At 34.6% G+C, this 16513-nt stretch overlaps 1 protein-coding gene across 3 annotated transcripts in view; it reads left to right on the forward strand.

Moving 5' to 3' along the window:
* The window catches only part of ASAH2 (N-acylsphingosine amidohydrolase 2), a 91120-nt gene extending 81768 nt beyond the window's left edge, over positions 1 to 9352 (forward strand). For all 3 annotated transcript variants that reach the window (XM_012762867.3, XM_012762869.3, XM_020280561.2), the window contains exons 20-22: positions 1053 to 1112; positions 4711 to 4799; positions 6670 to 9352. In XM_012762867.3, coding sequence (XP_012618321.1) covers positions 1053 to 1112; positions 4711 to 4799; positions 6670 to 6859 — 339 coding nt within the window. In that variant the 3' untranslated portion in view covers positions 6860 to 9352. The remainder of the gene's footprint in view (positions 1 to 1052; positions 1113 to 4710; positions 4800 to 6669) is intronic.
* Positions 9353 to 16513: the final 7161 nt, after the last annotated feature.

The raw sequence follows: 16513 nt of genomic DNA on the forward strand, positions 1-16513 counted from the left end.
TTTGAAAAAGTATGCAAAGGATTGGTATTATTTCTTCTTTAAACATTTAATTGGATTTACCAGCAAAGTCCTATGGACCTGGGCTTTTCTTTATGGTAAAAATTTCAATTCCTAATTCAGTTTCTTTACTTGTTATAGGTCTATTCAGATTTTCTGTTTTTCTTTTTTCTCTTGAGTCAATTACATATCTTTCCAGGAATTTAATTTGTCTTTTTAGGAATCTGTATCTTTCTAGGAATTTGCATCTTTCTAAGAATTTTCCCATTTCATCCAAGATATTTAATTTTCTGATATAATATAAAATTTGTTCTTTTGTTGTCCATAATATTAATATTTCCTTATAATCATTTTTATTTCTGCAGAGTTGATAATGATGCTTCCTCTTTCTTCCTGATTTTGGAAATTTGTATCTTCAGAGAACTAGCTCTTAGTTTCATTGCTTTTACCTATTACTAAGCTTTTTAGGCAGGGCCAGGGCAGCTTTCTCTCTGGTGTGAATCCCTTCCCTACTTCCTCTAGCAACACCACCCCCCAACCTCAAACACATATTGAAGTAAAATCCTTTTGAATTATGACATTTTTCAGTTTGGTTGGTGTCACTCTTTCTTACATAAATATAAGTTTAACTATAAATATAAGTATAATGTAAGTGTAAGTCATCCATGGGAAGTTTTGACTACTCTTATTTGATTCATTCAATCCTCTGTATTTATGTGGGAGGAAGATGTAAGAAAATAATAAGGGCAAAAGGAGCCCTTTTAATGTGCTGTCACTAATAGGGACTATAGCTCTAGGTCTTCATCTGTATCTGAGTCTACCAAAAGCAAATTCATTGGCCAAAAATTCTGGAGTAATTTACTGGTCACAACTTCTTGTATCTATTATTGCAAGGGTTATTCTCTCTGATATTCTTAGAAGATAATTCACTGATTAAGTAGAATAGAATCCATACAGGCACCCTGAATCCTAGAATGTATAATAGATAATGCTTCAGATATGAATATAGCAAAAATATTTTTATTAAAAGTCATCAAATGAGTTTTTATTTTCAGGGAGAAGTTGCTGAAGTTGTATTTGTAGGTGCTAACCCAAAGAATTCAGCAGAAAACCGGGTAAGTATCAATGATTTTATTTTACAAATCCAAATCCAATTTTTGGTCATTTGTTCACTTGACTATCCCTCTAGATGTTAACAACCTAAAGATAAAAATGTGCCAACTTGTTTTGCATCTTATTTTGTAGGTGTGAAAAAATTTTCAGTGGGTACAGTTAATGTGGATTGGGTCTGGGAAAAAGCACACAGGAAACAACTGCCTCTTCTTAGGATCACATATAGCATAATGTGTATAGAAAGGCATTGTCTTGGGATTGTCTCTCAAGAAGAAGTTAATTTGAACACAATCCCATTTGTGTACAGTCGTGGCCACATAATGATGTTTCAGTCAATGATGGACTGAATAGTTAATGGTGGTCCCATAAGATTATAATGCCATATTTTACTATACCTTTTCTATGTTTATATACACAGATACATTGTGTTACAGTTATCTACAATGTTCAGTAGAGTAACATGCCGTACATATCTGTAGCCTAGGAGGAATCATCTGTACCATATAGGCTAGGTGTGTAGTAGACTATACTATCTAGGTTTGTGTAAGTACACTCTTTGATGTTCACACAATAATGAAATCACCTAATGCCGCATTTTTCCATATGTATCCAACACATGACTACTAGGTTCCCTTGTCCCCTGGTTCCCAGTGTTAAGAATGCGTACTGATACCAAGCAGAGCCGATGACAAGTGATCACAAACACAAAGCAGTGTTATACAGTTTATCACATTAATGAAAGAATGAAAGTAAAGAAGAAAGCTACACAAAGCGCAAATACATCCCAGAGTGAGTGGAACAGGTCCATCTCCACCAGTGGTGGAAGACAAGGAAGTCTGAGCACACACTGCTTTTTTTAAGCTCACTAGTTTGTCCTGCCTTTCTCCTGGGAGGATTGGTTGTCGTTTCCTGCCCTTTGAGGTGATTGACAGGTTGTGGTTATATAACAGGTTGGTTCTGTAACAGTTTCCCTTTCTGTGGGTGGGTCTTCCCCAGAATCCTTCACGAAGCTCCACCCATGCCATGCTAATTAGATGGTATTGAGCTCTAGGTCAGTTAAAGGTTAGTAGGAACTTTTACCACGTATGTTCCCACCAGGGAACAGTTCCTAGCCACAGTTTGGTTCCTAGCTACAACTCGGTTCCCACTCTCTACCATTAGCCACTTTCTTGCCACCTGTTTACCCTCCAACAGACCTAACATGACTGTTTTCAAATTTAGAACTCTACTATTGTAAATAGGGTCAAATAAGTAAAGTACCAATAGAGTGAAGTGTATTTCTGGCTCCTTCCTCCCTTTTTGGCTTCTCCTCCTCCTCCATCATTACTACTTCTGGTTCCATCTCTACTGTTGCAGGATGATCATGGATCCCTGGTGGATGATCTCCTGGTTTGAAATCCTGGCCCATGTGCATTACTGTATCTTGCATTGGCCATTTCCTTACTCTTTACCACTGGCACTAATAGGACATTTATTTATTAATCTTAAAAAATGGCACAATGAAATACATATCCAATGTAAAAGCAATATGAAAGTGCATAAAATAGAATGTAAAAGTAGTCTTTTACCCACAAACCTGCTTTGCAGATGTAATCACTGTTAATAGTTTCTTACAATGCATTTCTGACTTTTGTTTTTATCAGACGTGATAAATTATATACATATATATCTATTAATAAAATAATTTTACTTTTCTATAACTTTCTGAAAATGTTCTTATAACTACACAAGCAATAATTGGACATCTAGTTGTAAACATTCAAACAATAAATTTATAGTGGAAAAAGAAAGTGGCCCTATGAATGTGATTTCAAGGTCATGTTTTTTCTGTAGCTGAGGATGCATTCACCCTATTGATGAGGTGTTCTTCCCAGGGCACAGTCACTTATAATCACCTTTCTTCCAAATGAAACTTCCCATTTCGTTCATATAACAATTGTAACAGTATGACATTGTCAAACATGACATTGGGGAAAAATGTTGGGCTGTGTGGATAAACAATATGCACTTGTTTGAAATAATTTCTCTAAGAAGTCAAGCTATGCTGGAATATTTACATATCATAAATATGTTATAATGTTTATAATATTTCCTAAAGATACCAAAGTGTTATATCAAAACTGTAGGTTTAGCTATTATCTGATTTCCTTAGGAAAAATTCTATCAGCATTATTGCCATGGAGAAGCTGGAGAACAAAATGCTTAAAGCACTATAATGGTAATAAAATTATTTTCTAAGAATGCTCTGGGACTGGGTATAAAACAATTTCCAGTACCCTTCCTTATTAGTAATCATCATATCATCATTACTGTTTATTGAATGATTACTATTTGCAGGTACTAGGCTAAGTGCTTTGTGTATATTATCACATGTATCTAATTTAATCCTCACTGCTACCAGATGAGTTAAGTTTCATTATCCCTGTTTTACAGATGAATAAACTGAGGCCTAGAGAGATTAAGTAACTTGTATTAACTAGTTATGTATCTGGAAGAGATTTTGGTAGGGAGGTGGTGAAAGGATGGTCACACGTTTTGTCCCTGATATTCAGAGGCCTAGACTTGTTCTCCAATCTGTACTTTAGACATACTCATTAGAGCCCACCCTATCTCCTCCTCCATCTAATGCCTTCCCAATGTCATTTTGCCTTAAGTGGACAGAAATAGCTCTCTTTACAAGTTATCATGGTTATGAAAACATCTTTATGGAATGTAATCTGTCAATTGAATAACTAGGGAAGAATTTTAAATAATTATTAATACGAGACACTTCTGTAAATAAATGATCCATCTAGCCAAGAGTTCTGAGCACCAGTAAATGATAGGTGTAAAGAACTATGATAGGTAAAGGTGAATTAGACATAATTCCTACCTTTAAGGTCTACAACCTAAAGAAATTTAAAGGATACTTTAGAAGATTTATGGCCTTTGTCTCTATTAACTTGTCATATTATTCAAATCTGTGTTTTATTTTAAACCGATTCATCTGAAACAAATTTTTCTATTATAACAATCTTCCCATGGGGAAATAAAATCTGCTTATGATGTGGTTTCTAGGAATTCATTATGACAAAATATAGTGACTGCCTTTACAACCTCAGGACAAGAAAGACTTATGTACTTTTTTTTAATCCTTTCACTCAGGGAGGTACATTAGCTAATAATTCATTTACCTGGAGATGGAAAGATGATGAAATTTTACCATTTTCCCTCCTAAATCTTGAGGTGACTAGAGAAAGTCTTGGAATATAGAGCAATGAACATGTCAGGAAAAGGTTTGAATTATGCCTTTTTTAAATCTCAAGTTTTATTCCCAGTTTCTTCTTTGCCCTAATTTCCAAAATTTGCTATCAGATCCACAATTATACTTCTTTCAAATTTCTAAAAAAAGTCATAGTTTTTAATAGACTAGATAAATTAACATTCTGAAGATATTGCATAGAATATTAAGAGGAACACCTATGAATTTGGATGAAATGTGAATGTATTCTCATACAAGGTATTGTTAAATTAGCATATGGTCAACAAGGGGAATATTTAAAACCAGTTTCCTTCTTGTCACTGTGCTGTGCCTGATCAGTTGTATTAATTGCATTTCAGACTCATCAGACCTTCCTCACTGTGGAGAAATATGAGGCTACTTCAGCATCGTGGCAGATAGTGTATAATGATGCCTCCTGGGAGACCCGGTGAGCATGTCTATTATATATGTCTCTCAGGCCTTGAAAACAGTTGGTTTGTGATGCTGGGAAGACAAATGAGCAGGTTGATTCAATATATGATATTAATGATATCAAATTGCCTTCTGGACATATTTAGTTGATTTATTAGACTTCATTTTGATTCTCTTTTTCTGCAAAACAATGTAGTGTGTGCTTATGTAAGATTAGGTGCTAATGAGGTTATGGCTTCCCTTCTTACAGACATCTGTTAGTTCTGTTTCCCCCCCCCCCCCCATGGTCACAGGTACTACTCCTAAAAAGCTGACTAGCTTTCTTGCAAATTAGTTGAAAGGAGTGTTGGGTGAGGGTGTTGAGATGTCTCTGTAGAGCCTGACATTTCTATTGGGAAAATAATGAATCTCTACCTGACATGTATTGCATATTTGTGTATGACCAGTGATTCTTCATTTGAGTTACTGGAGACTAGGGTGTTTAACTCTTACTGACTTAAGCAAGGAGATAATATGACATATCTCTGTGCCTTTTGTTACCAAATTCCTATGCTGAATAGATATTTTGAAGATTTGACAAAGTACCTGAAATAAGAAAACATTTCTGTTCCCAGGTCTATAAATTTCATACCACAGGACAGTGGCATGTAAGTGGGTAAAGTTTTGTATATTATATACAATTATATTGTATATAATTCAGATCACCTCAAACTAAGTGGTTACTTGTATGTTAGCTAGGTTCAGATGGTTAACTGAAAATAGGGATTTGGCCATGTGGCCCATTTTGATAGCCGTATATAAACATGGGCATAATTTTTTCTTTGATCTTTAGAACTCTAGAGAATGGATGATTTTTAACAAGTAATAGATATTTATTGTAAAAAAAGGTAATGCAGATAATAAAAAAAGAATGATTTATTTTCAAAAGCTAAAAGTCAGAATAGCTATCAATACTGAGGATCTGTTTAGACTTCTGCCTTTTCATTAGTAGCAGTATCATCAAGTATTTATTGAGAGTACCGTCTTATTACTAAGAAACACGGGATCTTTGAGAATAACTGAACTCTCTTCTGTGGTCTGCAGGGGCCAACATGATCTGACCCCATGTGTTTCTCTCATCTTAACTGTTAGTCCACAGTTCACTGTTCCCTGTACCAGCAGACCTGCTTTCTGTTTCTTGGCCGTACCAAGTTTGTTCCTGCTTTGGACTCTTTGTATTCTCTGTTCCTTCTTCCTAGAATGTTCTTCCTCCAGATCTCTGTAGACTTAGTTTAAATGACATCTTCTTGGAGAAACTTCTGTCTTATTTTCTTCGTTACACTTACCATTCTTAAAATTGTAAAATGTATTGGTTTGTTTGTTGCCTTTATTTTCATCTCCACCCAAGTAGAACATAAACTGCATAAAACTTTGGACCATATCTTTCTTGCTGACTACTGTATCTGCAGTACTTTTAGAATAGAGTCTGGCACATGTGCTCACTAAATGTATATTTTAAACAAATGAGTCTAGATGTGAAAAGAAGTGTCAGTTGATGCAGAGTATGATAAGGCCTAAAAGGATGCTATAGCAATTCCAAAGCAGGAGACATCCTGTGTTCTTGAGTATCAGGTAAGGATTCCTGGGATGGATAGAGTTTAAGTAGTTAGAAAGGTAGAACAAGTAAAGATATTTCTACAAAGAGCTGTTTTGTTTTTTAAAGTTTCTCTTCTAGAAAATAGGTATTCATGTCTGTTTTGTTCATTGCTGTATCCTCTGTGTCTAAATAGTGCCTTGCTCATTCTAGCTTCTTCCTGAGTATTCATTAAATGAATAAGTATGCATTTTTCTAATTACACATTTTTAAGAGTAAAGTTGGATTTTGCTTGTTTGTTTTCTACCAACAGTTTTCACTGGCATAAGGGATTACTGGGTCGGAGCAATGCAACAATAGAATGGCATATTCCGGACACTGCCCAGCCTGGCATCTACAGAATAAAATATTTCGGACACAATCGGAAGCAGGACATTCTGAAGCCCGCTGTCATACTTTCATTTGAAGGCACTTCCTCCGCTTTTGAAGTTGTAACTACTTAGAGAAAAGTTGACAAATCATTTGAAGACCAGCTTTATTCTGTATACCGTATATAAGTGATTTCACGTGAATGTGAACTAAATGAATTACCATGTTGACCTCTATAATCGTCCCTGTTTGGGGACAGGGAGAGTTTACTGCTAATGGGACAGAAATGTGTGTGTGTGTCTGTATCTGTGTTTGAGAGTGAGAGAGAGAGGGAGAGAAGGAGAGAGAGAAAGAGAGATTGTTCCATTTATCTTGCTCCGGCAGCCATGTACCTCGTGGTCTTCAGCTTAAAGCATGATTTCCCTTGAGGCCTTGGGGTTGTTTAAGGGACAGTTCCTTCAATACAAAACCTCTGAAATATTAGTAAAAATGGTTGAAGATATGTGAACAATGTTTAACATATTTTATTTATAAAATTGTTGAATGTTAGCACTGGAAGAGTTTATAGGAATCTAGTTTGATTCTTCTCATCATACAGATGGGAAATATGAGGTTTTGTGGATTTCAGATTAGACTAAAGTTATAGGACCTTGCTCCCAGTCACATTTACAAAATATTATATAAACCTTGGCCATAAATGTATAAGCCTAATCAGAGAAATAGAAAGTTAGCATGCCAGTTTTCTTACATTCAGATGAGCATAGCCTTACTAATCAGTCACCCTGCAATTGGCATGCCTAGTCCAGAGTTGTTGATGCTCGAATCATTTCTGGAATTGCCTTCAGAGCCCAATTATGAGAGAGTCAGACTTGTAATATTTTGATCATGCCTTGTGTTTTCCTAAGTGTCCTTATCCCAGTGGATTGTGTCTCTCATTCTCAAGGCTTATTCTAAATGATTTTTGACTGTTTTCATTAATCCAATTCACCCCAAATAACAAAGCTTTGCCATTAGTGTAGATATTAAAATGAAAGTGTTACTGGCTGGGAAGGTAATCCTTAAGAGGGAGGTTCTAAATTTACTTACTGTTCTTTTATCACTTGCTCACTCACTCACGCACTCATTCATTCACGGACTCATTCAATCACAGAATATTTATTAAAACTTACTCATATGCCCTGCATTTTACTAGTACCTAGGCCTTGACAATTAGTGATCGTATTTGGGATGAATGTGTAAGTGTCAAAAGGTGACTAATCTTAAGGAGAAAATATTCAATTTTGTGTATAAATTCTGGAGAGGTGTTTAAAAATCAGTAATCTGCAAGTCACATCTTATACAGCATTTGTGTTGGATACTCTAATCTTGGGGGAAAGAGGCTCCAGACAACTTGATAAATACTGTTTTGAAATTTATTTTGAGGCATTATGAAATACCCAGCTCAATGTCCCAAAGAATAAGGTATGACAATCTGACATCAATTGCTTCCAAGTACTAATTGCATTCAAAATTATTATTTAAGTTAACTAGGAGTTTCCCAGACTGTCAAATAAATTTCTAAACCACACGTCATACTTTTGTATGTATGTAAAAGCTTTGGCATTTAGGAGAAAAAAAACCAACCTTTATTTCAAAAATAAACTTTAAGGTTTGAAAATATTAATAATATAATTATAATAATCCTAACAATATATGGCTTAATCTCTTACACATAATATATTGAATTAGAATGAACCTGGAACACTTTTTGATGAATTGCTATTCTAGAGATTGTTTCTATGGAAGTTAATGGCTGGAGAAGTAGCTAATCAAATCAGATTTTCAAGGGTTTGTCATCATTTTTCCTAATGACACCATAGTCTTTAGTGTAAAACTTCCAGGGCCTAAAAGAGAAGGAGATTTTGAAAGTAGTTGACTGTAGACAAAAAAAAATTATATTAGTACTTATGATATGGTTTTAAAAAGAATATTTCTCATTACCCAGAAAAGTTTATGAATTATTTTCCACCACCTCCATCCCTCCACCAGAGCTTCCCTCAGTCTGCTTGTCATTCCCTGTTGCTCCCTAGCAGCTGTTCCAAGGTGGCTACCTTGTACCACCTACTAAACCTTCTGCATCCAGCCTTCTGTTGACCAGTACTCTTGGCCCCAGATAACCCACAGAAACCTAGCTATCATCTCTTCCAGCTCATGCAGTTCATGTTTTGCAACTTATGTGTAAAAAGAAAACCAAATTTTTACATTATAGATATCATAGTTATTCATCTACACATAAAGAACACCAGGAGGTAACAGATCTGATCTGTTGATCTAAAAAAATAGATTCAATTTGTGTCTGTGGCTGCTGCTGGGAGTGGCTCATTGGAGCCAAACCATGTGTTGGAAACTCCTGAGAAGGGTGGAAAATAGTGGGTTGGGTAGGTGGGAGAACGATTTTGGAGAAGATTTTCTTTTGTATATCAAAGTGTCTGTGTTTTATTTGTTGGACTCTGCCTACTCTGGTTTTAAGGATTCTGTAACTTAAAAAAACACTGAATGGTCCCCCTTCCAGGTCTATATTTTTTGATGCATATTATGTAAAATTGTCAATATTAAATAGAACGTTTAATAATAAATTAAGAATTACACTTGTGAAAGTATTTTCTAATGAGAGGTAATGTAGACAAATAGACACTTTTTTTTTTAAAGAGATGGAACAAAAGGTTGTAGATTACATGTAAATCAGGTTGGAAAGTGGTACAAATGACTTCTGTAAATAACCACTCAAAAACAATGGAACTACTTCATCAGTTCCTTCCCCATCTCAGAAGATCTACTGCTGGTAAATACATATGGTTGTCTCTCTCTCTCTCTCTCTCTCTTTTTTTTTTTTTCACTACTAGGGCAACTGAGAGTTTCCTAGGCATGTAGCTAACTATAAAATTGATTTATAAGCTAATTCTGAACAAAGAGACCCAGGATGAATTTACATGTGAATATCCTTTTCCAATCTACCCTGTTATGCTTCTCCTCCAATGTAAGCAAGCTCACTGTCCTTTTATAATAGTAGCATATGGATTTCATCTTTAGCCAGAAAGTTTCATCACTAGATGATCCCTTCATGTCTTTAGTTCTTCCAAATGATGCTTTTTCTTCGTGGGTATCCAAACTGACTTGCTGGTTTATACTGGCTTTTGGAATTTTAGAGTGCTATGGTGCCAGAGAGGGAAATTTGCATGTTCCTCACACAATTAGTTACAATGCATTCAGCTATAAGTAACAAAATATTCCTGATCAACAGTGATCCAAGCACTAAAAAACTTCACAGTCTCACATGGCAATAAGTCTTGAGGTGACAAATTTCAGATTTGGTGTAGCCACTCAGAGTTGTCACTGATACTTTTCTTAACATTTTGATTTAATTCTTAGGTTTGTCCCTCAGTGCAAAGATGGCTACCTCATGTCTTCATACAATTGCATATAGCAGCAAAATGGGAGAAGAGAGTTCTCTTTAGAATCTCTTGTTGGAAGGTGGAAAATAGTAGGAGTACAAGTAGAATTTCCCTTACATTTACTTGTCCAGAACTGGTCAGTTATATCAAATGTTGCAGAGAGACCTAAAAGTATAAGAACTGAATGAAGTCTTTGAAACTTGGAGGTGAGCAATTTCATAAGAATGGAAGAAGTCTGCAAGAAGTTGAGGAATTATTACATTGACTGGCTTTGGCAGAGACTGTTAGTGGCCACACCACGTCTGCTCTTCTGTTCTTCCACAGTGAGTGTTTTAATTAGTCATGGGTTTAGGACTGCATTTCCCAGCTTCAGGATAGCCCAGGACTGCCTTTGGCAGCTGGCTATCGTCATTAGCCAAGTTCTGTTCAATAGGAGGAGAAAAGTGATGTGTTCTATTTCCCACTTGTGCTCTCAAAAGGAATGGGCACACACTCCCTTGCCCCAATTTCTTTCTTAATAGATGTGTAGTGAGCATGGCAGCAAGATTTGAAACAGCCATTTGAGCCTGGAGATGGCAGCTTCACATTAAAGATGGCAATAATATAAAAGAATCCTGGGTCCTTGATAATTCAAGGTTGTCACATCATCCCTGGACTGCTTATTCTCAGATGATTAACTGATGGGAAAATAAACTTCCATCTCATTTTTCACTGTAACATTTCATTGTTGTAGCAACTTGAACCTGTATTCTAACTAATACATTGATTACAGCCCCATTAAGGCTATCTTTAGACACTTTGTTCTACTGTGGCTAGAAAACATGTCAACATATTTGTATAAAATCAGAAAGCAGATCTTTACCAGCTGAACTGGGGAAAATGGTATGGTGATCTCTTTGTTTTCTGATTCTCTTGGCTGGTATGGGTTGAATTGTCTCCTCCCTAAAAATATATATTGAAGTCCTAACCCCCAGTACCTCAGAATGTGATGTGACTTCATTTGGAAATCAAGTCATTGCACATGTGATTAGTTAAGATGATGTCATACTGGGGTAAGGTGGACCCCAGATCCATTGTGACTGGTGTCTTTATAAAAAGAATGCCACACGAAGAGACGCACACAGGGAGAACAAAACATGAATGTGAAGGCAAGGATCAGAGTGATGTGTCGGCAGGCAAAGGAATGCCAAAGACGGCCAGCAAACCACCAGAAACTAGAGAGAGGCATAGATCAGATTCCCTCTTACAGCCCTCAGAAGGAACCAGCCCTGCCAATACTTTGGTCTAGAACATCTAGCCTCCCGAATTATGAGACAATATATTTCTGTTGTTTAAGGCACCCACTCTGTGGTCTTTTGTTATGACAGCCCTTGGAAATAAATACACTGATCAATATATTAATTTCCTCCTCTTTAGGCATCTGCCAAAAGAGATTCTTATGTGCCTTCCAGTTTTGAGGACAGAGTAATCATGTCTGTTCTTTACTTTCCTGGACCCTGTGGTCACTTTATGGCAACTGACTTCATCATCATTGGTTTTTATAAGTGTTATCTATCATTGTCAAAGACTATAGTAAATCCTAAAACTAATTTACATATCATAAAAAGCCAAATGAATCAGCTGGGATGCAGCTCTAACTAAAAATTTATAGAGAATAAACATTCTGCAATTTTGAAAATCTTTTATGGGTTGTGGTTAAATCTATGAATATATATTATATATATTTATGAGATAGAAGAGTCAGGACAAACACAATTACACATGCTTATTTTCAGTTGCAATTGAACTGAGTTGGTCTTTTTCCTCTCCAATTTATTATGCAAGTATTACAAGCTCTGCAGCCAACAGGGGAAATATCATCTTTCTGTTGACACGGAGGCAAAGCCATAGAAAAATCAGGATGTACTTAAAAACTTTGATAGTCCCAGTTTTAAATTAAGAAAATGATTGTGTTTATATTATAGAAAGGTATTGTAAAAAGTAGTAACGTGATTTTTTTTTCTCCCTCTGAGTGATTCATTTCACATTTAAATAGGTGAATATCTTCTATGTCAGGAAATGCTGTCTTGAATAAAGAAGGCTTTACAGACCCTAGTGAAGGGATATCTTCCAATCTCTGGGGAGTATTTTATTTTCTGTGAATTAAGCAAGTAGTATCTCAGTGTCCATCTTTTAGTATAAAATTTAGTGGGGACCTCTGGGAGATATATTTTCTGCTGGTTGGGGGATATGAAGTCTACTCAGAGGAGTGTGATGCTCTTCTTATCTTCCTGTGTCTCCACTATTATAGGAGCATCATGAAAATTCCACTGTGATTCCAAGCTTAGACTGTCACTGAATATTTTGAGACCTTAAAATAATTTTATTATGGAAATCTTGAAACATACAAACAAGCAGAGAGAATGATATGATGATACTCCACTTACCCCATCATCCAGCTTCAGAAATTATCAACATTTTGTCCAAATCTTGTTACTCTATCTCCTTACTACTTTCTGGAGTGGGGAGCATTGTGCTGGGCTATTTCTCCTATAAATAGTATATTTCTCTAACAGATAAAGACTTTTATAAAAAAAAAACTTTGCCACGGGGTCACTCTCATACCTAACAAAGTTAACAACAACCCCTTAATTTCATCTAATATACAGTCCAAGTTTCCTTGATTGTCTAAAAAATGTCTTTTTACACTGGATTTATTTAATCAGAGTCCAAACAAGTTCCATACATAGCACCTGGTTTATTTCTTACGTCACTCTTAATATATAATATTTCTCATGCTACTCCCTTTCATGTCTTTATTTGTTAAGGAAACCATGTTGTTTGTCAAGGTTTTCCAACATTCTGGCCAAATGTTTCCTCATGGTGTGCTTTAATTTCTTCCTCTATTTTTGCTGTTTCCTGTAAATATTAGCTAGATATTATAGTTTGATTAGATTTAGGTTAATGTTCTTTTTTCTTTTGGCAAGAATACTTTGTTGGTAGTGTAGTTTATTTTCTATTTAATAAAACAGGAGATACATAATGTTTGTCTCACTTTTATTAGGACCGACATGACATTCAGGAGTCATCAGTCTGATGCCTCCGTTATAAAGATCCCTGTCAACTTTTATCTTTAGTTTCCACAGTCATAAATGGCCGTTCACTAGATCTATTATTTCTTTGGGGATTAAAAAATAGTAATTTTTGAATTCTACCTTTTTTCTGTATTTATTAAGTTAGAAAACTTCTATTAAAAATAACTTTCTCTTATAAACTGCTGGGTCAACATGAAATATACTTTGTGCAGAAAAAAGGCAGCAAAAGTGATTGAGTCTATCCCTTCTTGCTTTTATCAGTTTTCATGATAATGAGTTGATACCCTAGCAGTCTCCAAAGGTGACCAATGATTTTCTTTCCTCTTTAATTATCTTATAAACTCACGGTTTATTACATATTTGATGTCTTAATCCATTTTAGTCAGTTTTTAGTGCTCAGTGCAGTACCTCTTAGGCTAGTGAGTTTACTCACATGTCTTTTCCCCATGCCCTCTGGTAGGCTCTGAAAGCTTCCTGGTGACTGATATAACAACAACTTATTTCTAGGCTCATTTTATACATTGTCTGCATCATCCCTGGATTTTGGAGTCATTTCTCCAAAGTGGCTTCATTCTTTTCAGTGGGAAATGGTATTTAAAGACTACTATTTGGACATAGGAGGTGCTCAGTGCTACTCAGTTATCATGGCTTCCTGGCCTTTTCAGTAGAGACAACTGGGAAATATGTATTTCTTAGAAAGAAGAAAACCATAAGAATATACTAACATTTCAATTCAAACTGAAATTATAGGATTTTTACTTAATTTCTTTGAATTTTATACTGTTTTACTTGTTTTATGTTGGAAATCTGTTCCTCACAACACTAACTTATTTGTTTATTTTATAATACTTCAAAATAGCAGTATCAATATTAATAATACTATTATGATTACTGGATGTAGTTTAAGATTTTTTTCTGGCTCTTTTTTTGTCCTGAAGTTATATCTTACTGTGATGTGTAATGAATACTGTATTTTGGAGGCACTTGAAATGATACTTTATGTGATGTATATTTAATTTCATTTGTTTTAGTTATATTTCAATCTTTAAAAATTACATTTTTCCTATATGACTCAATTGTGTTAAATATATACATGGTTACAAAGTAAAAAATCAAAACAATACATTTAGAGAATTATGGTTTCTATTCTTGCTCCCCATCCCGGTTTATCCCTCTGTTTTATGAAACTATTTTTAAATTAGTTTGTGATTTACCTTTCATTGTTTCTTTTTAAAAATACAATATTTATTTCCTTTCTATTCATAAGGTTGTATATTATACATACTCCTCTGCACCATTTTTATTTTACTTAAATTATATCTAGAGATAATTGCATTTTATTATAGTATATAGATATTTTTCTTTTTCTTTTTATAGCTTCCTAGTACTACAATGTGTACATATGCTCTACTGTATTAATTATTCATCTGTTGTTAAACATTTGGGTTGCTCCAGTCTTTTGTTATTACAAATCATCTATATTTTTTTCACTAGGGTATCTTTGAGATAAATTTCTATATGTGAGATTGCTGGCTAAAAAAACAAATGCATATGTAATTGCAAATTGCCAAATTTCTCACCATAGGATTTGTATCATTTCACATTTACCTCAATATTGAATAAGAATGTCTGTTTCCTGAAAGCCATGTTAACAGTGCGTACTGTCAGGCTTTTAACTTCTTGCCAACTTAATAGTAGGTAATAACTATATTATTATTTTGGATTTATCTTACTAAGACTGAAATTACATGTTTCATTTCTTCCCTTGTTCATTCTATGTTCATATGTCTTTCCATTTTCCCATAGGTTGTGGGTCTTTATTTTTCTTGATTTCTAGATGCTTTTTACATAATAGGTGTATTGGACTTTGTTAGGAATGTAATGAGTAAATTTTTTTCCAGTTTGTCATTTGTCTTTTGACTTTGCTTATAGCATTTTTTTCTGTTTTTAGATATTTGTTCTAAAATATTTAGAACATTTGGTCCATTTTAGATATTTGTTCCCCTTTAAATATATACTGTAAATATTCTGTTTTCTGGTCTCCCTTTTTGTGCTATAAGACAGCAATTTAAATATAGGTTTTTTATAATATGTTTTATTATCTGATAGGGTTGTCTCTTCATTTCATTGCTCTTCTTTTTCAGTATATTCCTGAATATTCATGCTTGCTTTTTTCTTTTATATGAACTCTATAATCAACTGCTTTAGGCTTTTGAGGAAAGTAGAAGTTATTTTATTGGTATTCATTAATTTCATAAGTTAACTTGAGGAGAACAAACATCTTTATAATGCTGATTCCTTCTATCCAATAATATAGTAGGAGTTTTTATTTGTTTAAGTCTCTTTCAGTAGTGTTTCCTAGGTTTCCTCATGTCAGTTTTGTATATTTCTTGTTAACTTTATGTCTAGCTTTTGTTGTTGCTGTTATTTTTCTTCTTTTATTATATCTTCATTCACATATTGTGTATATAAAGGCTATTGATTTCTTATATGCTAATTTTATATCTTGCTATTTTGCTCAGTTTTTAAAATAGTTTGTAGTACTTTTCCATGGATTATTTTGGGATTTTAAATATAACCATATCATCTGCAAATAGAAATAGATTTATCTCTCCATCTGGATTGATGGTTTTTATTTGTATTTTTTTATTTGTGAGGAAGCTCTTTTTCTTCTATAGATATTGGTCTTTTTAGATATTATATCTCTACTGATCTCCTAGGAAATTATCCATTATTTCCCTAGGCTGTTATTTCCAGGTTGTTACTTTATGTATGTAATAGGCTTGTGCAAAATATTAATAGTATCTTACGATATTTTAAAATCTCCATTGGTTTGTCAATAATGTATTTTTGCATTTGTTATTTTCTCTAGGTGGAATAAGCATTCCAATATTCACACTGGTCTTTCTGTATCATTTAGTTGAATATCCCCTGCTCGGAGGCACCTTCCTTGACCAACCAATCTAGAGTAGCTCCCTCCCTATTTGTCCCTAGTCTTTATTATTTCCTTCCCAGCAGTTATCACCTTATGAAATTGATCTATGGAATTATCTGTCTTGTTCACCATTGTGGTCCCAGTGCCTAGAACATGGCTTGATGAATAACAGTTATAACTATTTTGGAAATGAATAAGTGAATCTTCTATGAATCTGGAGCCAGATGGCAGGCTTTAGGAGAAAAAAAGATTACTACAGTTTTTGTTACCTTTTCTGGGTGCTTTTCTCCAGGAAGGAGTTATATGTCTCCTCAGTTTGCCATGAAAGAGACCGGTAAATCTTCTGTA

This window comes from Microcebus murinus, chromosome 14 (assembly GCF_040939455.1).
Source record: "Microcebus murinus isolate Inina chromosome 14, M.murinus_Inina_mat1.0, whole genome shotgun sequence".
Lineage (NCBI taxonomy): Eukaryota > Metazoa > Chordata > Mammalia > Primates > Cheirogaleidae > Microcebus > Microcebus murinus.